The 25,619-nt window shown below is 39.9% G+C and overlaps 1 protein-coding gene across 1 annotated transcript; it reads left to right on the top strand.

The window, feature by feature from the left end:
- Positions 1–1,317: 1,317 nt before the first annotated feature.
- olfm3a (olfactomedin 3a) lies at positions 1,318–24,798 on the top strand (the record flags this gene model as incomplete). Its single annotated transcript, XM_080514744.1, has 6 exons — positions 1,318–1,401; positions 20,999–21,142; positions 21,560–21,715; positions 22,341–22,560; positions 23,727–23,833; positions 24,121–24,798. Exons 1-6 carry the CDS (start codon positions 1,333–1,335, stop codon positions 24,796–24,798), a joined length of 1,374 nt encoding a protein of 457 aa, XP_080370870.1. The 5' UTR covers positions 1,318–1,332.
- Positions 24,799–25,619: the final 821 nt, after the last annotated feature.

Raw genomic sequence — 25,619 nt, forward strand, 5'->3', positions numbered from 1 at the left:
CTCATGGAATCACAATGTACAAAAAAATTTATGCGACTGAATGATTGTAAATATAAACCCTATGTACTGTTCAGTGGCATCCACTTTGCCACTCAGTGGCAGAACCTTTTTGTGTTCCTGGAGATGAATATCCACAATCTCACTCTCAAGGTTGTGCTGTTGGATTTGATATTAGAATGGTTGGCCCGAGGGCCAATTATGGCCCAAGGTCTGATTTTATATACAGGCCCAGGGTAATAAAATGTCATATTTTGGGGTACAAAATAACTGGAACTGGCTATTCTTGTTTTGCCTCATGTTAGCAGCTTTATTATTTGGCATGCATGCAAGTGATGCCATGTGTTAACCCAAACACCGCCACAGCTGTCTGGCTGACATCAAATTCTAAGTTAATGCAAATAGTGTACCACATTTTTACATGACATTGGCAAAAAAAAGTAAGAGAGCCCTTCAGATAATAACAGACATTGATTTTTTTTTTTATTCTTTACACATAATCACACACGTTTGGATATTTAAGGCACTCCTTCTCATGGTATGTTGCTGAAATCTTTATTGTCCAAACTTCCATCCATATAAGCAATTGAACTCTTCTCTAAAACCACTCAGTCTATGCTTCTTTCTCAATTTCATCATGTATATTTTGTTTGCTATTGCCTCTAAATCCTCAACACTTTATCTTTATTTCACTTTTGATTAGTCTGTCTCAATCTTATCCCCTCCTACAGTCATTACTCATCGGCTAAATAATGGAATGTGGGAACTAATGCTGCTGTTTAATTACCATTAGTTAAACATTTAACCAACTTATTATTAGAAACGAAACGTCTAATCGTCACCATCGTGGCATTTCAATTTATTATCATAGATAGATAGATAGATAGATAGATAGATAGATAGATAGATAGATAGATAGATAGATAGATAGATAGATAGATAGATAGATAGATAGATAGATAGATAGATAGATAGATAGATAGATAGATAGATAGATAGATAGATAGATAGACAGATAGATAGAAAGTGATGTCACATCCTTGGTGCGCCTCCCCTGCAGTCTGCTGGACCTGAGACGTTTCAATATTTTCTCCCCCACTCCAAACTTTTTTTTCCTCCTCCTCCCCTCCTTCCTCGGCGCAGCCGTCAGTCGGAACAGCGGGGTTCGCAGGGTGTGATGCCGCTGGACGTGTGTGCGCCGCGCCGCTGTCAGTGCGCTCTGTCCGCGGTCCCGCAGCACTGAACAGACGCGGTCGAGGTGCGCGTGCGGACGGCGGCTCCATGTTCTTAAAGGACTGCGCCCCGGAGAAAAGTGGCTGCCCGGAGCCCGTCAGCATGCGGCTCCTGTTGAGCGTCCTGTACCCCGTCCTTTCTCTCACCATCTTCGGATTATACCCCTCCATGGTGAGTGTTTTATTGTTCTTTCTTTGCCACTTGTTTCGTTGCACAGACATAATTGTTGCGCACCACTAACACTCAGCCTGCAGCCTATATTTCATATAGAAAACCCTGAGTGCAGGTATGCATGTATGTCAAACTTCATTCAAAAGTCCTGTAAATTATTCCCACATTTATCGACAAGAAACTTGGTTTCACTGAATAATTCTTAATTATCTCCATGTGCGTACGTGATATCGAACTGAAAGTTCGGGTATTTGTTCAGGCTGCTTTTCCGGACAATCCTAATTTACAGATTGGATTTTATGAATTCAGAATGCATACAAGAAACATATGCTCCTTCATTAAATGAAATAAGTCCCCCGAAGTAGAAAAAGGCTGAAATCTGCCACCCTGTTAATGCAGTTTTGTCTACCACAGGACTGCTGCATCAGTTTTAGTGAATTCGCCACGTTCGCCTCCACCAAACAGCATTTAAGAAGTATATAGAGTTTATTCAGAATAATGTTGGTTTTCCTGGCTGAGACACTGCTATTTCTTTGGAGAACGTCCACCCTTTGTTATTCCTTATCTCGCCCACTTGTGGATAGGCTGTCGTTTGTTAGTCAAATTGGATAGAATGCATTTGTGGGAACAGGAGCAGGAGCCAGCACAAGCATTTCATCATGAGGCATTGACTTTTTTTCCCCTGTCTAATAGATTATGATGCTTGAGGCTCCAACATAACTCTCTTATGCCCCAATCATGAAATCATCATTCTCCTGCAAAGCACTGCCTCTCTTTTGTCTAAATGTATTGCTGTGTCCCTGTCCCCATCAGGACTTCTGCTTTATCTTTGTGTTTAATCTGAAGCAAATTGTTGGGGGAGATAAATGCACGGGTAGTTTTTGTGATCAAGGGGAGAAAGAAGGAGATGGATGGAAGCTTATCATAAGTCCTTTATGATTAATGGTTACATCGACGCTGGCGGTTCAGGGGGCTTTGGCGGTGGGTGTGGAGCTGTCCACACTCTGGTGCTGAAACTTCACTGCTCCCGCTCTCTGGCTTGGCAGTACAACAAAGCCAGCAGTCTCTTTCATTTACCATTCATGAACTGCTCTTCAAGCCATCTACCAAAGTCCAAGGATACTGATATAAGTCTATTTATTAGCTAATACTGTGTATTCATGGGGTCGAAGTCATTGATCCTCACCTGGCATCGTTACTGTTTGATAATTTACCACGCAGTGTATCAATTAAAACAATGACAATGCTATTGTAATCCATTTTGTTAAGTTCCAGATTTTTAGAGGCACAGATTAACTGATTATTAAAAGGAATCAATGGTCAGAAAAAAGTAACTTATTGTCTGACCAGCAAGAAAAAGGTCTTTATATTCTCAGCTGTAAGTCACTTGTATACATGTGTCCTTGCATATCTCAGAAACACAGTACTTCTAATCTAGATATATTTATATATTTTGCACGATGCACCTCCTCCTACCTCCAGTGAGTATCTCAGAGTCCAGCTTCTCTTTTATCCATTTTTGATAAATCACTGACTACACCTCTGCACTGCCATTGAGGAATCTCATGCTTGATCAAGGGCTGCATGCAAATTGCTCGCTTGGCCCCAAAGGCCTTTCAGCTTCAGTGTTAAAAAATTATCTGGAAAGCCAAACCTTTTATGGTATTATGCTAAGCTGGGAATTATTAAGCTGTCACTCACAGGGCGTCAGACCTTGTTCACGGGCCTTTATTCATTTGAGTAAGTCTTGGCAGCCACTACCTTTTGGCATTTAAGTTTATGTGTTGGTGCTTTCTTTTGTTTCCACCCCCCACAGGTTCGGTTTAACAACTCTGAAATAAACTTTTACAGCTCAGGTTGCGGATAAGGTGGCAAAAGCTAGTGTTAGCAGTATTGATTTTCTTTGTTGTGATGTTCCATGATCATGTTTGCCAAATCACCTCTCCAGTGTAAACAACAGATCCTTAAAGGTCCTTTGTGATAAAGTGAAATATTTGCATAGCGTGGTTTTCCCTTAAGGTCTCCGCCAGCCGGGTAATTACACTGTTGCTACTAAAGGCATTGTTACTCTCATCATGATCAAAATGATGACTGGAATTTGCGTTTTATGATTACACATTTATTTCTGCACCTGGAGGGCACATCGGTTGAAGAATAAATGAGAAACTTAAAAAGTCTGACGCCGGAGTGGTTGTGTCTGTCCACAAATTCCTCTAAAAGTTTAGAATCCATCTTCTATACCACTCAGGGTGGGGCTCAAGGGGAGAAAGAGAGAGACAAACAATCACAAACACTGCTCAGCACCTAATCCCATCAAATCAACCAGATTGAGAGCCCCCAATTCATCTTACACACATATCTTTGGACTGTTTATTAGGGAACTGGCGCAAACCAGTGCACACAAAGAGAGAACCTGCAGACTTTGCATGTTTAAAAACGTGCACAAAAGTGATATTGTGTACATGTGTGGAAACTGATCTATAAATGGGATACTCCAAGGCATCTGACAGATGCACAAAATGACAGACATTATCCATCGAGCATGTTTTCATTTATGTCTCTGAGAACATGCAAAATACTGTCTGGAGTTGATCCTAATTGATCAATGTGGTTTGCAATAGCTGAAAATGTGTGCATCTTTTACGATTGTGCAAAAGTGGTGCAAACAGGCTGAGATCCTGCTGTTGCTGAGGTGAGAGGCATTTCTACAGCTGGCTCGATATGAGTTTTGTTTGTGCAGCGTATGATAAGGAAGTTTCTGTGTGGCACCTCTACTTTTTTAACCAATAATTTCCCATACTGCCGGATCACTCTAATATGTCTGATAACTCACTCTGGTTTGCACTCCATCTAATCACTATGGTGATCACAAGCAAATGAACGGTGAAGTGATACAGATTCAAGCAGATTGTTCTAGTGTAAACATGTGCCGAAGGCTAAAACCCCTATTTGATTACTCCTGTCTGCATGTGGCGGCATTATTCTCTCAGTAAATCAGCCCCATAGTGGGTAATTGCACTATCCTGTGAAGTTAGTTGATGTCTCCACTCTATATTATATTTACCATCATATGTATTATTCCTATACATCATGTATATTTTGTTGTTTTCCCATAAGTGAAATGTTTCCATTTTGTTTTGGAACACAGTTACAATACAGGCATGCAAAACAAAAAGCCTATCTTCAGACAGTTCAGCAATATTTTTAAGTCTATAAACTACACAAAGTAAATCAAGTATGGATGGTAATTATTATACAGAGAGTAGTCAGAGTAATTATATTCCTTCTGATTAAAATACACAATATACAAATTAGTTCAGATATGTCTGATGACTAAATGTAAATTCAATAAAGAAAATAAATATTGCATTTTCGAGATTTGGTTTCCTAATTCTTTGTTTCATGGACAACTGAAAATTTAATGTAAAGTCATTGTGTGGGTAGTAAATGGCACACCACCATGAGGCCCATGTGTATTCAGCTATATATCTAATGCAAAACATGAAATTAACTAGTAACCAACTCATAACCAAACTCAGAAAGATCTTTTTATGTCTTGGTAAAACCCACAGATGTACCTGACATTTTTTGAGGCACAATAGAGGCATGCTGCCTCCTGGAGTATGCAGTAATTTGGTGAGGCAGTTTGCAAGAAACGTCTCCCTTTTTTTTTGTCATAGTCTAACATGGAACCTGATTAGTCTTCATATGTTTACACTCTGGTGGATAAAGAAGAAAAAATGTGCATGGTTGCACTTGAAAAAAGATGTTAATAGTGTGGATGTTGTGGATAATGAGTAGTTTTCTCATGGGGATTTAGTTGCACTGGTGGGATGGAGTTTTGTGTGGGCAGTTGCCCCTTGTGTCAGCCATTGTGAGTAGTGGCATCCACACCTACACACACCTACACACACTTACTAAACTACAGCTTTGTACATCCGCAAAGGTTTCGCTTTCAACCCGATGTTCTGTTGTGGGGTTTTAAATCATAAATCAGACAAAAATATGAAATGAAATACGATCGAGGCTGCTGGCATTGGGAACAACCTGCAGAGAAAGTGCAACATTCTGTTTTTAATACGTGCCGCTGATCATTCATCATAGAAAAATGAGAGAAGACAGTTTTTAGTGTTGTTTTTGCTTTGCCGAGCTAAAGGGTTTGTCTGGCAGGAGGTGATGCCATTTCTTATTTGTTCGAAATCCTTCTTGAGTTTCTTGGATCAGCATTTGTGTGGACGGCACACTCAGGGAAATTTGTCAAGCACAGATGCTGCATTGCGAGATGAGAGACGCCCCAGGCACACACCTACACAAGATACCATAATCATTCAGCGATTGATAAAGAAACGCTGGAGGTTTCATATTTCCCACAGCCACTTCCGCAAGGGGCTAAATTAAAGATGACACCCTCTAACTATGTGTCAAGACAAACAAAGCAAACTCTTAGCCACAGGACTGTCAGCAGAGTCATTAATTGTGACTCTGCATGGTTCGTGTCTGAAAGAAGGAGGGGGTTGTCAGTGCTGATGGTCTGGAAATAAAGACAGTGTGGTGATGATGGATGTGAGTGGTGGAAACTGCGGGTAGATATCACTCACTTTGTTTGGACTTGGACAGTTTGAGCCTATGTGAGGTCGCGATGATGTTTACTGTCGAGCCTGCTTGTCATGCAAATGATTTTATCTTATTTATTAACCAGACGGCATCGACAAACACTGACAATGACAAACACTCATCAGTTACGTTTGAACAAATTTCCTTTCCTTGCTGAACTGTGTACTCCACAACAAATTAATCAACGGAGGCAATTTTAATGTGCCAAATTATAAAATGCTCAATATTGCTGTCACTTTATATACGTTCATTATGACACTTCAAGTGACTTTTCCTTGTACACGCTCTCTTTGGGTCCTCTGGGTGAATGCAGCCCAGTTAATAATAAATCAAGGTATAATTACAGGAGTTGAGACATGATGTTGAAACTACCAGGGGCATAGTTACGGCTCTCTCTGTGTTCCCCTTATAATTACTATAATTACAGCCCGAGCGGTCTCCATATCAGATGCGTATCACTGGATAAGAGCTGAAAGGCTAGACTTGAAAGTACAGGAAGACATTGGCGATCTCAGTTCATTTACACTTTACTCCGGCAACTCGGGGTGTTATTACAGCCTTTTTAAATCCTTACGAGTGGAGGTAAAGTCTAATGTAACTTATTAAGTAGTTGTAAACAGACGCATATTTACAGTGATGCTGAGAGTTTTGAAGTTTGATTCAAACTGGGGTTTTAAAAACTTAAAGCTTGAAGCCACAGAGGCTTTGCTTGGTTGCTTGCAGAGCAATGCATGCAATATGGCAAAGTGACTATGAATGAATGAGGCCTGACAACTTGAAGTTTTCTGGCTCTCACGTTTGTGAATGATTCTCTGTTAAGCCAGCGAAGGATCTCGACTGTGCGAGATGGTAGGCCACATTAAGCAACCCCAGCTCGTCGCTGCCCACCTGAAAAATCTACAGCTGTGGGTATAAGACCGTCTCTATACCACTCAGACACAATCGAGCATAACATTTTTATATGCTGAGAAGTTTGCTGAAGCGGAGGAGATCACTCACAGCAGATGGAGCAGATTATGAATTACCTGCAAATTTAAGCGTGCTTGGACACTAATTGAAAACATGTTGACTCTTCGTAATGGATGTGAACAGCTAGATATATTAGCCCATCTACTACCGTTACAGCAGCTGCGATTCCACAGACTGAAGGCTTTGAACATCTGTTTTAGAAGACCACTGCAGACCGCAGTGGGAACACGTCTTTCCCAAGGTCTGTGCCCCTCTTACCCAGCCTGGAGATGTTTAAGCAACATGTCAATATTTGATGAAAACTCTTGAAGAAATGCCTTTTCTCACCCAGCAGCAGATTAGAAGCCCATTAGCAAGTCAGGTCATTTTTATTCAAATTTCACAGTTAAATCAGTGTCAACTTGTGTGAAAATAGAGACACAATAATACTAATTCGGGGGTTGTTTTATTTAGTCTTTCTGCTTTCAGATCGTGCTCACATTGTCCGATTGTAGAACTGAAAGCCCAACAGAATATTAAAGAGGCAACAAGTCCCATTCTCCCAGTTCTGGACCAACTAACACAGAAATACATATTACTCCCTTGCAGCAGTCGATACTAAGCTTTGTGTGTGTGTGTGTGTGTGTGTGTGTGTGTGTGTGCGTGCGTGCGTGCGTGCGTGCGTGCGTGCGTGCGTGCGTGCGTGCGTGCGTGCGTGCGTGCGTGCGTGTGTGTGTGCGTGCGTGTGTGTGTGTGTGTTTTACTGGATGTGCTGTTTCTTTTTCAACAAGAAAAATGTCATGAAACTGAGTGTAAACAACGAAAAAACAGCAAAATATGTTCCTCTAAAGGTTGTTTAGGGTCAGGGGATGTTTTTATTTGGTAGATAAGGAATGAGCAATAGACATCCTTGGTCTACTTTGCCTTCTTTGTGTGTTTAATGGGTACACTAAACTGATATAGGGCATATATATATATACACACACACACACACACACACACACACACACACACACACACACACACACACACACACACACACACACACACACACACACACACACACACACACACACACACACACACACACACACACACACACACAGAAGCAGAATAACACCTGCTGGCCATTTTGACTTACCGGTACATTGTTTTACATTAACCTTATAAACACACTTTGGGTGTTTATTGACAATATGCCAATATACAATGCAAATTGTGATTTGAAAGATCTGGAAAAGTTTGCGTTGTTTATGATTATGCCTGTTTTTGATGCTTTTGAAGGGGAGATGCAGCCCAACTCAGCCTTTTGTGATTTTTCCTTTTACTGCCAAATTCAAATTTATTTGCTTTAACTCCGCAACGTTTTATTGCTTCCATCCCCAATGTGTCCAACTGTGTGGCATGACTGGTATCACTTTCCAATTTGTGCTTGTGTAGGCTCAAGCAAACCAATGTGAAACCATACTTTTTTCCAGTAGATCTATGTCTTGTCAGCATTTCCTGAAGCACACAAAACTTTAATTTGAATACTCCTGTTATCAGTTTGTGTGAACATTCAATTTTGCACACTTTATACGAGATATTACTAAATCAGGCCCAGATTCTTTTATTTTGTTTTTAAAATGGAACCAGGAAGTCTCCTGATTACTCTCTGCAGCTTCAGTGTTGATAACTGAACCGTCATTGTTATCAGTTTAAAGAAAGCACAAATGTTTGTGCTCCAAAGTAATGAGATAAAGTAAAAAGTTCTCAGAAATATAAATACTCAAATACAGTTATGAAGTGCCAATACAACTTTACTTGAAATCTATGTATTCATCAAGTGGCAACCACTTGTCCAAAACTAATTTAATTGATATGAGGGTAAAAGCAGCTCTAAATGAGTGTGTACTTATTTCTCATATTGTGAGCCATTTGGTTCATTAACATATATGTGAAGCCAAATCAGCCAGTCATCAAGACATCTTTTTAAAAGGACTGGCTTGTGTCATGCTGCACTCTGGTCAAAATCTGTTCATTCTAAATGTGTCAAGCAGTCCTTCCAGTTTTCTGTATCCCTGAGCAAAAGCAATAAGTGAAAGTTTCATAGTACACATGAAGTTGTGGAATAAGTTCTTCACAATCAATGAATAGGCCGTTTATTCTCATTGAATAATTTTTTTGCCCCCACACGTTCACCGCTCGCAGTTCTATTGCATCAATGCACAAGGGGAATGCTTACGATTTCTTTATTCTCAGTAACCTCAGACAACCTGAAAGACTCCTCAGACTAATTAGTTCACTGCATATCTTATGTATGGTGCAGCACTGTCTGTTCACACTCGTATATTCAGTTTTTATTTGAAGCAACACGTGCAGTGCATTCCAGGGAAGTTGCTGAAAGGCATTCAAAGAAACGGGAAATCATTAACTCAAATGTTAGAGGTAAGTTCAAGGAAACTAGTTAAAGCAAATAAATTGCAATATAACTTCAAAGAGGCTCCCGAAATGCACCGAACATACTAATGTGTTGGTATTTAAGAGCTTAACTCTCGATATAGAGGCGGTACACACACTCTCACGTTACATCAGGATTGTTGAAAATGCTGCAGCTCCAGCATCCCTTCACACCGACGCATAATTAGATGGAGAAAAATTCAAACTACGCAAAAGAGCAAGAAATAATCAGGTGAACAACCTTTGTTGCAACATTTTGTGAAATGTGACCATGTCTAAATCTGCAGATTCGGTGACATTTTTCTGGCAGCGGTGTCCTTTTCCCAGATTCAGTCCTCTTATGCAATACTAATGAGCATGCTCTCACTTTTCAAACAGCCATCCTGAGAAGCTGCCAAGACATGTGCACGCTGATGACACAGATTTGATTTGGGCAGCAATTAAAGACAGGGTCTTATTATTACCGCAGACTGCTTCACAAGATGTATATTTGGAGGAATGGGATTTGGAATAAAAACTTGCAGCATCGCAATGGGTGGAACTAATGATGTGAGGGCGATGTTGTGTGCCTATAAATCCACCACATTTATTGAAGCCTGTTTTTAATTCAGCAGCTAAAACACACAACTAGTTGGAGAAAGTAAAAATCATGGAAAATATTTAAGAATTATGACTTGAAAGCACATCAAATGGGTGCTTTCAATGGCATATAAACTGGTTGGCCTGCTTGCAAAATTCAGGTGAATTTGTATCAGTTGCTCCAGATTTGCACAGTGTGCCAGGTGAAATTAAAAATGTGGTGGTGTTTGCGACTCTTTTGCAACAGATACACAAGAGCCAACTAACAATTGCTGACCATATAAATACAGGGTTTTGCCCAAGTCACAAATATATCTTATAGAAGTCAAGCAAGACAGAGTTTTGCAGACAATGCTGCACCAATAAGGAGGAAGACTCATTTTCTGGCACTTTCCAAACATAGAAACTAAATTGAGAATGATATGAAAGAGGTCTAAGACATCCAATAACATGTCAAATTCAAGCAACACGTTTGCAAGGCAAATGAGGAAATTGGAAAAACCCCGGTAAATGGTTCTATATGGGATTTAAAAGGGCTTTCGAGAAATGTTTAAACATATTAGGATAGGATAATTTAAGGTATATTCAGGAAATCCCACTGTGAGATTGAGGCTTAACTTGTTTATGCCAACATAACTGTTGAGTGGGAAGACTATTTTTGCTGGCAGGGATAACAAACACTGAGACGTCCATCATGACTGTTGACATCCTGGAACAGCTTTTTATCTTAAGTCTGAAACAAAACAACTTTATTTATCAGCTTTGTCACACCTGCTTAGTATTCCACTTGGGTGTACATGTGCCAGTCAGTGTGGCCTGGAGGTTCCCACTGAATTTACTCCAGCGATAACGTTTGATGACTGTTTCATTACCGTCCTCCGCCGTGCTTATGAGTGATGTGTCGCCCTGTTCGGTGTGAAGACTCAATGAAGCACACCCCAGAGAAGAAACGCAAGGGTGTGAACACGATAACGCCGCCGCTCATTCAGAGAGGGGCAGAATGTGCCGAGCTCCGTTGGAATTATCTATTCAATCTTCTCTTTGCCGGGGTCAGAAAAGGCAAGAAGGTGGCACGCCTCTAGGAAATTAATCTCCCCACATGCCTTTCACCACAGTCGGATCTCAGAGAAAAGATGGCTTTCTCTTTTTTTGCCATGTCTCTTTTTTCCTGCTCTCCTGGAGCTCTTTGTCAGTTTCTCTCCGGAACCCCTTTTGGTCTCGGGCTTATTGCTGTCAGGACTACTGTTGCTCCCGTGTTTGGGGGCGTTACCATTTGTCATTGCTGCCTAAAGACGTCTGCATCAGTCTGGTTACAGAGCTGGCTGCACATGCGAGTTCATCTTCCCCTGCCATTAGAGCTAAAATGTTAACTCATTTAAGCAGTATGATCATCAGTTACAGTACCGACATGCGCACTCCACTTCACTTGCCTTCAATACCCTGGTGGCTTTTTGTTTGGACAGGTTGATAGATGACTGGAGAGATAGCATCTGTTTAGGTCTCTGTGTTGTGGCATTCGGGGCAGCAGCATCATTGTGATCTGAGATTTAGCTTTGTTGGCACCGCTGCCAGCTAGATTTGTCTTCCAATGTATTAACAGGATGTTTTTTTAGGAGTTGCCAATGACACAATGCCAATTTTTACCTGCAAATGTGACTTAAAGGACTGGCTAGGGAAAATAGAATATGGTAAGTAAAGAATAGCAGACTATATGTATAGTAAATTGAGTCATTGTGAGAGCTACTTCCAACCTATCACCAATCCACTGGCACGACTCAACAGAGACATTTCGACCCTGTCAGACTGGAGCCCATCAGAAGTAAACAAATGTTTACAACCTCAGATTGTCTCTAAAGAAACCCATCATTTGAATACTCCTCATGGTGTTGTTCCTTACCTGTTCACGTGCAATCTGTTATGCAGATCCACAATAATCACTTTTATAGTTTTTTTTACCTTCTTCTGTCCATCATGACTAAAGAGAGACTTCGTCTCTCTAAAAGGCTTTTTTTCCAATACAGTCATGTTACTGATCTTTTGCCAATTTACCTCATTGGTTTTTCTTTTTTGAACCATTTTCTTTTCCAGCCTTTTGTTGCATCTGAATTTTTTTTAATGATAAAATGTCTTACTTTCAAGATGGTAGATCTTATCTTATGTTATTTTGCTGTGAGTTCTTCAGATTTGTAAATTACTCCATATTGATTTTGTTTTTAATTATATTCTACATGTTTCGCAATTAGGTTTACAACCTTTTTTGATTATAACAGATCGATTTCTGCCACCGACCTCTGACAATCTTTTAATATTTAGCTGTGAGAGCTCACCTGAGGAGATTCACACACGACCTGCCTCATACTGCTGCGGCTCAGAAAATGGAATCAGCCATCATGATAATAGCTAAAGAAATTATATCAAAAGGCCAAAGCCACACAGCGGGGTGGAAGATTCGCTCAGTGCAGACAGTCAGCTGCGGTATATGGACTTGGTGGGAATCTTGGCAGTGACTTAAAGTGATCTACTTAACGCTGAATAGAAACATTTTCCTGCTGGTGTCAAACCACTTTTGCATGCTGAGGTGCTGCGGTGATTTGCGAGTATGGAAGTACGCACAGTGTAATATATACGTACAAAATAAAAGTACCGGTAATAGTTTATCTGAAGCGCTGATAAAAGAATGATCTGAATGCAAAATGAGGGAAACCAAAGAGATGAATCTAATTGAGAGGGGATAGTGTGCATGCACTAGCAAACCGTGAAGCAACAAAAGCTAATACCCCGCGGCTTTCAATGGCGTAATTGTGAATTGTTCGCTGCCACAGGTGAGGACAGAGGAAGCGATACGGATCTAATGACTGTGGCTACCTCCCCCCAGACATCATTTACTAGCTCAGTCTTAACTGAATTACCTGTATTAAGCTTTCCATTACTGTAACTCCCCCATCAGCCCCCTGCGTCGTTACCACAGCCAAACTTAAAGGTTGATGGGGACACAGTTGTGAAGAAGTGCGCACTATCCAAGGCTGAGTAAATGTTGATGACAGATTGACAAGAGAAAAGAGATTTAGTTAGGTGAATAATTGACGGGATACCTGTCTGCCATGAAGAGGACGAACCAATTTTCCACATTCATTATCACCATTGTTTACTCCATCGACTTTTCATGTTTTTACTGAGTGATTCATAATCAAGGCAATCAAATCTACACTCGCACCGCACGCCTGCTGTCAGCTAACAACTTGTCCACAATGTATAATAAATATAATAAGACAGACGGTGGTCTTGAATGGAAATGCACTTCTGACTTGCATCGGTGACAAATGACAGGAACATTTATGACCTTATGAGGAGTTGAATGGGGCTAATGTTGAAATGTATAGAAACCCGGTAGTCACGCGTTCCAATAATCAAAGAATACAACTATACTATACATTTTCTGTCAATTATGATAAGAATTTCAACTTTGGAGTTGACTGCAGAATGTAAACTGAGTGGAAGATGATCATGAAAGTAAAGTGAATAATAAATCCAGTTGAAGTGAAAACTATAGTGTATATTCCACTCAGTAATGAAGCATTTGCTAATTAATGTAACAGAGTGAATGTATTTGTTGTATTATTTTCCTTATAGTTTCTTTGTGGGAGGAAGGAGGAAATATTAACATGTTAGGAGTCAATCCATTCCTCTCTTCATCTCTCTGTCCATCGATTGGTTTCCCATTTTATCTAACTTCAGCTGGAGGGCATGTGGAACCAAGCTCAGCAAACTCTGGGAAAAATGCTGTCCATCAGAGAGACAGAGAGAGACACACAAACTTCACATATAGGAAGTGTGCTTGAATTGTGAGAGAGCAAACCACAAGACACAGAAAGTCAAATAATCTGCATGTTGTGTGAAATAACTCAACAGCAGTGCATGGAGTTCTAAACTGTGCACAAAAATTGTAGAAAATTGTTAGAATATTTCTTTATTATGATATTGATTTCTTGTAACTAAATCATATAAAATTGGAATTGTGCCACATTTTGTAAATATGCTAAAGTGCCTTGGCAATGGCAAAGAATACTTTTTTTTCCCAAAGAGAATTTACACACAGTCAGGTTTGCAAACCTTGAGGATTTTTTTCCTCAAGAAGTATTATTACAATAAAACATAGCAACACAAATGTTCTTACTTGTTGTTCAAGGTTTACAATGTTCAAATTATGATGTGATGAATGTGTCTTTAGGACAATCTTGAATCTTGAATCATATCTATAATATATTTAACAATGTTCTTTTTGATTTTTAGTGGCCCAGTGATGGATTCACTTCAATTATATAGTGTAGCACTATTTAGTTACTGAGATATAAAATGTTTGAGGGCCAATAAATGAATCATTCAAGTCAGATGACGGTTCAACATCATGTATAAGTGAGTTTATGTGCAAGAATAAATACAAGCTACGACACATGTGAATGGACACAAAACATGAAAACATGTGTAATGATAGTTCAGCTCCATGTCAAATTAAAAGTAAATACTCATAAAGTAAATATTTGTTATGCATTTAAAGATAAAGTTGACGAGATTCAAAGGCAATTTAGTGATTTTGTGGTCTGTAATTTGCAAGATTGCCTTTTTTTATTTTTTTTTTACAATATGTTTTATCAGCAGCAGTTTGCATGAGAGTATTATTGCATTGTGGAAATCAGAGCAACGTCATTTTAAAGAAAGCTGCTTGATTTTAAATGAGTCCCCTGGAGTTGAAGAATAAAAAGAAGGGTGCTCTAACAGAGATTCACAGGAAGTTTGGGATTATTTTTGAGTTTGAAAATGATCTAATAAATCTTAATGAAGAAATATGATAATAAGATAATTAATTTTGGAAAACAGAGAAAGAAGTCAGAGTAAAACAGGAAGACATGTAAATCCCAGATCCTTGTTGATATGTGACTTTCTTATTGAGAAGAATATCTCTATTTTATGGAAGTATTTGCTCAGATCCTTTTCTGTTGCTTTCATCGAAGTGGTGCACTTCAACTCAGCGGAAATTCTCAGTTGATACTATATAATTCATAGGGTTTGGTTTTTATTGCTGGGCGTATTGTTTAAACTGCATTGAGCAGAACATCACAAATCTCTGCTTTATTGCACATTTAGCATAACTGTTACTCGTGTTTACTACAGTTTTATAATCAAGATCGGTGTGGGACTCTATGGAAAAACCATTATTGTAAATTCGCCGACCTTGCGAAGCCACTTACAAGGCAAACCACATGTTTAAAGGTAATTGATTTAATAAATATTAAGTAATGCTTAATCACTGGATAGGATGTGTCCATTTCAGCAAATGTATAATGTTGTTCTAAATAGTTCAGAGTGCTTCGTCTTCATCCATTTTATGCTAAGCCATTGGCAGATGGTATACATTGGCCTTGTTTTCCCATTTCGACTGTAAATATTCTGAATCCTGGCATGAAACAGTGCCTGTTGGCAACGCTCGCTGAGAAATATTGATGACTGCTGTATATCAGTCTTCAAAAAACCATGAGTCAAACCCTGGCAGAGAAAGACTGGAAGATCAAGAATGAGCACAACAGAGGAAACATGGATGTGTCTCTGGCAGGCGCTTGTGTGTGCAGTGCATACTGTATGTGGCCATGCATGCAGCTCACTGTATGTGTGTGTGTGTGTGTGTGTGTGTGTGTGTGTGTGTGTGTGTGTGTGTGTGTGTGTGTGTGTGTGTGTGTGTGTGTGTGTGTGTGTGTGTGTGTGTGTGTGTGTGTGTGTGTGTGTGTGTGTGTGTGTGTGTGATGCCCGTGCAGAGAGCAAAACTCTGCAGGGCGACTGGGGAGATGCTTTGAGCTGCTGGATGCTGTTTTGTGAGGATGATTAATGACCACAGTATGGCATGCAGTACTGCGAAACCATTGTAGCCTTGGAGTCTGATGGTCTTCAATCAAATGCGTTGGAGGACAAAACAAAAAAAGCAAAATTAGTCTTTTTATCAGCAACATAGTTGTATCTGTGACATGACATGTTATTCCCTTCAACATGGAAACATGGTGTTTCCCTAATCAATACAGCAGAATCAATGTAAGCATCAGTGACATTGATAGTATTTTCTGTTTTTCCCCATTTACAATCCTTAATCATCCTACACGGACTGTGTCAGCATTGTTTGGTTCCTTAGCTGTCCAACCACCTCCTCAAGTTTTTTGTTGTCTATTCACAGCCGTTGGTTTCTCCTCCACATTTACCACTCCTTCTTAGAAGCATGTCACCAGGATTACAGTCGATAAGACGGTTTACCAGTGCATAAATATTTATATCAATACAAAAGCATCTTCAGGCCTTGTTTGTCTGTGTTTGTTTGACTGAAGAGTCAGCTAAATATCTCTGTTGAGAGAGCGCACGGCCTTAGGTCCTATGAATAATTGAGCACCTTACTTCAAGTTGAAGCCGCACAAAGTTCATGTCTTCAGTTTTCAAAGTTTTGCAACAATCATTTTTAAGTGCAACGTGTTGCTGTGATGGAAAGTGCTTGATTCGGACTAATTGGTTGTGAAAGTGGTATTTTTACTTAACTCTAGCACGATGGATCATAGTAACCAAAATAGAGGGCAAAAAAAACCTAAGTAGAGAAATCAATAGTTTCAGTTGCAGGATACATGGTTTCACAGACAATTGAACAAAGCTCTCTATTTACTGGTCGATCTCAATCGCCACCCTCATGTACGCCGAGTGAGGAGGTCAACCATCTGGGAGACACTCAAACTTGAGCCAGTTGAGACATTTTAGCCCATCAAATTAGGATTCCCCCTCTCGCCTCCTCCCACCAGAGGTTTACCAGGCCTGTCCCACTGGGAGGAGACCCCCAGGCCAGGTTTACCAGTCTTGTCCCACTGGGAGGAGACCCCCAGGCTGGACCAGAGTCTTCTTTACTGGTTACATTTCTCTGTTGGTCTGGCAGCGGCTCATTTTGTGCACAGGAATGTGCCAACTTCTTTGCTCTCCATACTGCCTATTTGACTAAATGTGAAAGAAAATGAATGGAAGAAAATAAATATGAATAGTCAAATATTTGTGTCGTTAATTCATTCTGCTGATGTATGTGATGGTAAAACTAAATTGATTACACACACACGCGCACACACACACATACTTTCACCAACCAGGCCACACGGCAACGTTTCAAGTGAAAATGCATTGTTTTTGTGTTTTTTGATCAGAAATTCTAAAAAGGATATATTTAGAATGTCAGTCCAAGAGTTGGCGCTGTTGTTTGTTTTTGTAATGAAACTACACACAGCTGCACACAGAGAACAATACGTGTTAAACACTGACAATGGCGCATTCGTTTGGACAGATGATGAACTTGGATTGCTATCACAGTGAGTAAACTACCAAATCCCAGGAGAATATATAACTGGGAGTCATGACAAAATGGAGGCAAAGGTTTTTGTTGTCCATCTACTCGCACATGTGCAGAAGTATTTACTCCGCCATGGTGTGCATGCGCAGAAACAGCGTTTCAGAAAAGATCCATTTTCCCCAGTGTTTTCAAAAAAAGCTTCAACTTGAGAGCGGTTTTCAAAAAGTAGCGTTAGTGGCTCTGGGCACCGTTGTCATGGAAACGGGGTCTTAATCTCAAACTTGTGGTTTTTGAATTGTGGGAGGAAAGTTATTTGTTGCTACTTTTGTGTAAATGTTTAATTATGGCTACTATTGAGCAGATCAGCAACAGTTTTAAGTTAGCTGGGTACTGTTATAACATTACTGTCTTTTTTTTTTTTTTTTTTACTGTATTCATTATACACTAATGAGTATTCTTATTTTTCAACTCCCCTCAGGTCATAAATTGGGTTCAGGACAGCATATTTTATTTGGTATCTGTGACTATGCATACAACCAGCCACTGAGGTGAAGTCTTTTCTGAAGTTGCAAATATATGTGATAGCCACCAGGAATGTGATTTCCAATGAAAGTCCTTTGTCGGTATACAGTTTGTGTTAAAAACCAATCTTGGTTCACAGTAGTATTCCGCAGGTTTGCCAACTCTCTTGCTCAGGGTGTGAGCCATCCACTGTGAGAGTCTCTCTTGTGCTCTCGCACTGTTCAAACAAACTTCACGCCAAATAAGAACAGGCAGCAAAGCCCGTCCTTTATAGTGGGGAAAAAAAAAAAAAAGTTACACTGTATAAATAGACTTTCTCAGCACACCGAACATAAGACTTTTTTACACTTCAATACCAAACTTTGATCCTGAAACATAATAAAAATGCAAAGAACATGGTTTGCATGGCTTCAGCTCGAGTGACACACATGCAGCCCTCTAAAAGACAACAAAACGCCTTTCATGTATGTGGAGTATTTCCATCTGGAACAGACAGAAAAAAAATATCCCTGAACATTCAACCTTTCCAGGTGAGCCTGCAACCAAATTGATTCATGAGATAAAATTGTCCAGTTTGTGTAAAAATCCCAAAAATCTATTTTCTTTTTTAGGTGAGGATTCATGTGTGTGTGGAGATACAGACAGATGTGTGCCTTTCTATTCATGTGGCACGACGACCAAGATTCATCGATTAATTTTTCATGTCTTTCCAACACGGAAACAGTGCCGGTGAGGCTTTAAAAACCAGACAGTCCACTCTTTTCTGGACATCAGACAGGCGAGCAACACACAGCGTCAAATAATTGGTTACATAGCAGGCGTCCAACCCTCAGAGGTTCTTTTTTTTTCTTCTCACAGCCAGCTGAGTTTTACTTCTGCACAGTGAAAAATATTTCTCGAACATCTTGTGTTGTATTACTAAATTTCCTTTTATGTCCCAGTATTTTCATTGTGATTATTACATTGTCAATGAGCACATAGATGCTTCCTATAGTTATACATCTAATATGTAATCTTATATTAGCTGTGATACAACTTCAATCATGTAATACCTTATTGCATATGAGCTATATGGTATTATGGTTAATGCCTCAAATAATGCCAAGTTATTACATTATGGGCTTCATTGCATTGACAAAGTTAACATATTATTCATTATTATGTTATTGGTTGTTACAGGCTGTGCATTCTTTTTTCAAGCCTTGTTGCAAATGTTTGTGCCAGACTTCCTAAAGTTTTTCCTATTTTAAGATGTTATTGTTAATGGCTGCTGGGTTGGATACGCAATAACAAGTATAATTCTTCTTGTGCTAGTTTTAATTTTTAGTTCAAATATCTTTATATATGGTCTACAAGTGTTATATGTGTTACAATCAATGTTTGTCTCCATCACAATACCCATTCTTAAAATGTGCATTTTTTTTTAAAAACAGTATCCACATATATTGCACTTGCTTATTTCCAAGACATGCTGCTGAAAAAATTATTTTCCTGCTGCTTTGCCTCTCCGCCCCTCACTTTGAAAACCACGTCTTTACACCGATAATTAACTGGGACCTCATACATCTCGGATATTTTCTTGTCTATCTGTTCTAATAACTGATTGACTAAGACAGATCAATGGCCAGAGAATACACGTGTGCACCTTTTATTAATTACTGACAGAAATCAAGGTTCCAAGTCTGATGTTTTTATTTATAAGCCGTTGTGACATTAGAATGTAGAGACAATGTTAGTACACTTTCAGTCACCTTGGGTTTATGGATAACTGCATGTCTCTTGAACAGCCCGTCTTTGTATATTCATGTCAGAGAGGAAAGCTGTGATTAAGCTGTGAATTAATACAACCTTGAAATGAGAGAACTCTAATCTTTAGCAAGGGAGTGTTGGAGAATGACGACAATAATGAGGATAGATGTTGATCCTTTTAAAAAGAGACTTTTCCCAACTTAACGGCCTCGTTCATCACATGTTAAAAGTCTGAAAGCCAAGTGGATGCAACCACATGCCAAACATTTTACAACCATTAAGTAAACAATGATTTCAAGGAAATTTGGGGATTCTCAAGGACTTTATCTTTTTTTCCCCCATGGAAACAAAACACCAATTTTATCAATGTTGAACAAGAAATCAAGTCATTGTTATTAACTATTACTGTTATTAACATTGCTATTAACTTTTCATATTACAAAATATGCAAGCTGATTAAAAATAATTATGCAAGATCACTTACCAGTGCAGAACTCTGTGGTCTGCCTTCACACATGCAAAACCAGTAGTTGGTCTGGTTTACCTAACTTACCAGACCAACTACATACTTTACTGGAACATAATAAAGATTCTATGTCGGAGGTGTCAAACATAAGGCCTGAGGTCCAAAACTGGCCTGGATGCTTCAATCTGGCCCAAAAAACCACCAAGCAAATTGTAAAGATTTCAAAGTAAACATTGACTTTTATTTTTCTTAAACAAATGTCTTAAGAGTACTGGACACAACACTGATATCCGAGCTGAGACATCAGCGATGCTGCCATCAAAGCTAACAAACTATCAAAACCCCATTAGCCTCAAAGCCATGCTGCCAGGGTGACTTTGTGAAAACATGCATAATGCATCAGCAGAAGGAGTAATTTTTATTTTTATTTAACATTTCACAGTATTTTGCACTGGAAGGTTTCATTAAAATTAGCTTTGCGTTGAGATTTCAGTAGTAATTGTTTGGTTTTGTGATAGTATAGACATTTTTATCATGTACACTCTGTGACACAAATTTAAAGTTTAAATTTAAAGGTTATTATGGCACTATTTTGACAGTCCTGCCCAGTCGAGATTACATTTTTGACATCCCTGTTCTAAGGCATATGCAAATTTCGTCCCAAAAGATAATGGGACTGGCTTTTACAGTTTTAAAGACATTTTACTTCTCATCAAACGGCTTCATCAGCGGGTGTAGTGAGGATCTGGTCTCCATGCTGTGTATAATAAAGGAACCACCTTTCAACAACTCCCCCAGGAAATAAGTCAAAATGTGTGTCGGACTGTTGAGAACCCCTAATAATCACATACACATGAAATCAATGATAACACCTTGCATATTGCATTGATTTAACCTTGACGTGTCTGTGTGCTTCGTTGCAGACGATCGGCCCGAAGGAGGGCTGGCAGGTGTACAGCTCGGCCCAGGATGCTGATGGGCGCTGTATCTGCACAGTGGTGGCACCAGAACAGAGCCTGTGCTCCAGAGACGCCAAAAGCAGACAGCTCCGCCAGCTCCTGGAGAAGGTAAACACATGTGAGGAGGGAGTATTTACCACCCCGGTGCACACCTGCACACACAATTGTTACTCTCCTTCAAAAGAAAATTCAAAGCTCGAAGATGTGTCCCTTCATCGTTTTCCCTCTGTACAAAACACTCAGCCTAATGTTAGATGTTTTATCATGTGCTTTTTAAAAAAAAAAAAAAAAAACAGTGCTGTAAGGCTTCTTTGTTTTTCAACAATAGCCCGTTACAAATTCGCACACAAAGGTTCACAAAGAAAAGCTCATCAAAGTGCCTTTCAATTAGTTTCAGCGAAAGAAGTGAAAGCAAGAAGGAAAAGCATCGTCTATTCACCTGCCGAACAAACCACAGCATTGTGCTAAAAGATTAATCCGTGAACTGTTTCAGGTGATTATTCAGCTCAGCTTGTTTGATTCCAGGTGCAGAATATGTCTCAGTCCATCGAGGTGCTGAACCTGCGAACTCAAAGGGATTTCCAATATGTCATGAAGATGGAGAACCAAATGAAGGGCCTGAGGACCAAGTTCAGACAGATTGAAGACGACAGGAAATCCGTCATGGCCAGAAATTTCCAGGTGTTTTTGACAGCGTCCTGTGACTGTCGCCGAGCTCAGTGGATTTCGATTTTGATTTATTCGTATTCGCTTCTACAGTGTCACATCACAGACTTGATTTCAGCCCAGTCTTGTTTCTTGTCGGACGAGACTTTCACATTACAAATCCAAAGATTTGTAGACGTGTTAATTTCTTGTGAGAAATTACTTGCGTCCTTTGCAAACCTCAGAAGCTGCTCTTGCTGCCCTGTGCGGATCGCACTGGACAGCTGGTGTGGGAGTATTCTCATCTCCAGTAGAGCAGGTTGCTAGACACCGGATGAGTTGGAAAAATAATTGCACAGATTTTGGCAGAAACCGCAGAATTTCAATATTGCACAAGAGAAACAACAATACAAGGATCAGTCTTTTCTGACATGTTGAATAATTACAAAATGGCTTCTACTCTTAGACATGATGACATTTTTTTATTTTCCTCATATCAGTTATCAGTCATCCAGTCCCTTGTAGACACATGGTTGCACTTTGTTATAACAAATATTTCACTCTCTGTCAAGCGGCTTTTTCGTCCCTCCTTGGCCGTCACACCTATCTGCGTTCTTTCACCTCTCCCCCATTTCTGCCGCCGCGGCTGTCACTTCTGCAGGAGCTTAAGGACAAGATGGACGAGCTGAAGCCGTTGATCCCCGTGCTGGAGCAATACAAGATGGATGCTGCACTCATCTCCCAGTTCAAGGAGGAGATCAAGAACCTGTCGGCGGTGCTGACGAGCATTCAGGAGGAACTCGGGGCCTACGACTACGACGAGCTTTATCAGCGGGTCCTGCGTCTGGACAACAGACTCCGCAACTGCATGGGCAAACTAAGTGAGTAACGTAAACTGCTTATCCGAATAAACCAATATGGTGTTGCAAAGACATTTTCAAGTTTCTTTTTTTTGTTTTTGTTTTTGTTTTTTTCTGCAGTCTTATCAGAGATAGCGCGGGGAGTTGGGACAAGGGCATAATTGATATGAGTGCAAGTGGCAATATAATAGTATTTTCATGAAGTTGTTGTCATAGTATCCTTTTTTTGTCCTCATGGTGTACTGTTGGGTACTGCAAAAAAATTTTTTTATAAATAAAACAGTAAAAAACACAACCATGGGCAAAATGTAAAATGCAAGGTATAGTTTTTGGGTTGACAGTCTTTCTAGTAGTGTGATGTGTTATATATTATATAACAAAAAGCCCTGACTTTGTTCATTCCACAAAGCCTCTCAGGTTACACTTGTATCTTTGTGTTTTGTTGCTCTAATGGTTTTCTTTCTGTGCTGGTGGCCATTACATCCCACACCAACATTTGTTTCCTCCCCAAAATAAATATTACGTGGCTAATGGCATGTGTTTTCACATTTCATGCCAGCAAAGCAAAAAAGAAGCAAATTTGTGTCTGTTCTTCTGGACTGTTTGAGGTATCAACTGCCTTCAACAGTAAAATGCTCTCATATACATATATATATATATATTTTTTTCTTTTTAAAGACGGGAGCTGAGAGTAAGATGCCATACCTAATTGCCTCCTAATGGGCAGAAAAGGAAGCTACTTGTGGCCTTCATTGCCTCATTCAGAGGACGAGCTCTCCAGGGAAGTTGCTAAAATATTAATTACAAGCTGGCGAGTGAAATGTGAAAACTCAAACATGCTGATGTAATGAATAAGACTAATTATTTCAACTAACTGCCTGATGCTAAGAGTGCAAATGGTCCACGAGTTCTGTATATCGACAGAATATTGCAGAACTCTCGTCGTGAAGTGCTTCAAAGACAATAACATGGTGTGGCCATGAGAAAGTGGAGTTGCCTTTTGCCGCGGGCTGCAGACGCAACGTTATGCTCAAAGTTAAATTACAGCAACCTCGCTGCCAGTGCGATCTTAGTATGCACAGAGGGCACACTCTCTGGTGGCACAGGCATGAAATTGGCTTGAGGAATCTAGTTAGAGACAAAAAACCACCACAGCACATCTTATCGCTGCATTTCTTTATTAACAGCGTGTGGGAAATTAATGAAAATCACTGGACCCGTTACAATAAAGACATCTGGAACCCGGTTCGGGGCATGGATGACTGATCCTCTAGCATCTACCAGAAACAACAGGGTGAGTTATGAGAGCAGGCGGGTTGTGCAAGTGTTGTGCGCTGTACATAAATATCTGTGTTGTGCTCTGGGATAGCTCAGATGATCACAGCTGCTCCAGGAAGCACTGATTTTCAGGGAGTCGGTTTTGATCTTAGCAAAGTTGTTCCCACGTCTAAGTTTCAACATTCGTGTGTGTTTTTATTTTTTAATCAATAATAATAATAGAAATAGCAAAAGTTTTAATGTTAAGTAGGTGTAAGTGCATTGTCGATCTTATTCTGATTGCCCTCATTCTTTCTGCTTCAGGTATGGTATATGGACAGTTACACCAACAGCAAGATTGTACGCGAGTACAAATCAATGGAAGAATTTGTGACGGGGGTCGTGTCTCGAACCTACAGCCTCCCGTTCAAATGGGAGGGAACCAACCACATCGTCTACAATGGATCGCTCTACTACAACAAGTACCAGAGCAACATCATAGTCAAGTACAGCTTCGAGACAGGCAGCGTTCTGGCGCAGAGAGCTCTGGAGTTTGCCGGCTTTCACAACATGTACCCGTACACGTGGGGGGGTTACTCCGACATCGATGTCATGGCCGATGAACTTGGAATGTGGGTCGTTTACGCAACTAACCAGAATGCTGGGAATGTCGTTATCTCTCAGATCGACCCCGACACACTGCATGTCCTGAAGACCTGGACCACTGAATACTCCAAGAGAAACGCGGGCGAGTCGTTCATGATCTGCGGGACACTCTACATCACCAACTCCCACCTGTCGGGGGCCAAGGTTTACTACGCCTACTCTACCAAGACTTCAAGCTACGAATACATAGACATCCCTTTTCACAATCAATACTTTCACATCTCCATGCTTGACTACAACGCTCGAGAGCGAGCGCTGTACGCCTGGAACAACGGACACCAGGTAATATTTAACGTCACCCTCTTTCACGTCATAAAGACCGATGACGACTCCTAAACGTGATCCTTTTTTTCAAGCTGAAGCACCATCATTTGTGATACGAGGACATACAAATTAAACCACACTTTGTTTGAGCAGAAATGGACTGCGATGATCTTGACTTGTCATTACTTGAACTTTTCTAATGTGTGGGTCTGGATTCTTGGCTAATTTCAGCATGGAGACCAATGACTCAGTACTTTACTGAAAAACATGTCTTAATTTTTTTTTTTTTTAACGATCTCCCATCACTGCTGATCAGACAGGTCTGCCTTATTTGCTAATTGTGGGATTTGCCAGATGAAGATTCATGACAGCTTTTGCATGAATGTTGACACTTTGTCTGCAGTGACCTGCTATAACCGTGTACCGCTGTGTTTTTGTTGCAAATCTGTTCCCTACTCACAGTGTTTGCTTTCATTGTCTATTTTAATGTGTATTTAAAGGTATTTAAACTACTGCATATTTGCGACCAAAAGCTAACTGATTATAAAATAGAGAAGACCTTCTTTTAAGGACGGCGCTGTAAGACATTTCCATGTCATGTGTCTCTGTGGAAGAACAACATTTGTATTTTTTATAAAACAAAACTATGACGGACTATGTGCAATTTCATTAAAAATAAATATTGTAAATTTCATGAAAATTGTCTTGACTGGTAAAATGAAAATGTATCACCTGATGAAGATAATTTCAGCTTGTATTGATGGTAATTAATCCAACTCTGACAGTTTGTTACTCCCTTTTGCTGTTTCAGACATACAGTATGTGAATTACATAAGCAACTTTTGGCTAATGTTAACACTGAGCCCTCATTATTGAATATTTAAAAAAGGAAA

Source organism: Blennius ocellaris, assembly GCF_963422515.1.
Source record: "Blennius ocellaris genome assembly, chromosome: 19".
NCBI classification, from domain to species: Eukaryota; Metazoa; Chordata; class Actinopteri; order Blenniiformes; family Blenniidae; genus Blennius; species Blennius ocellaris.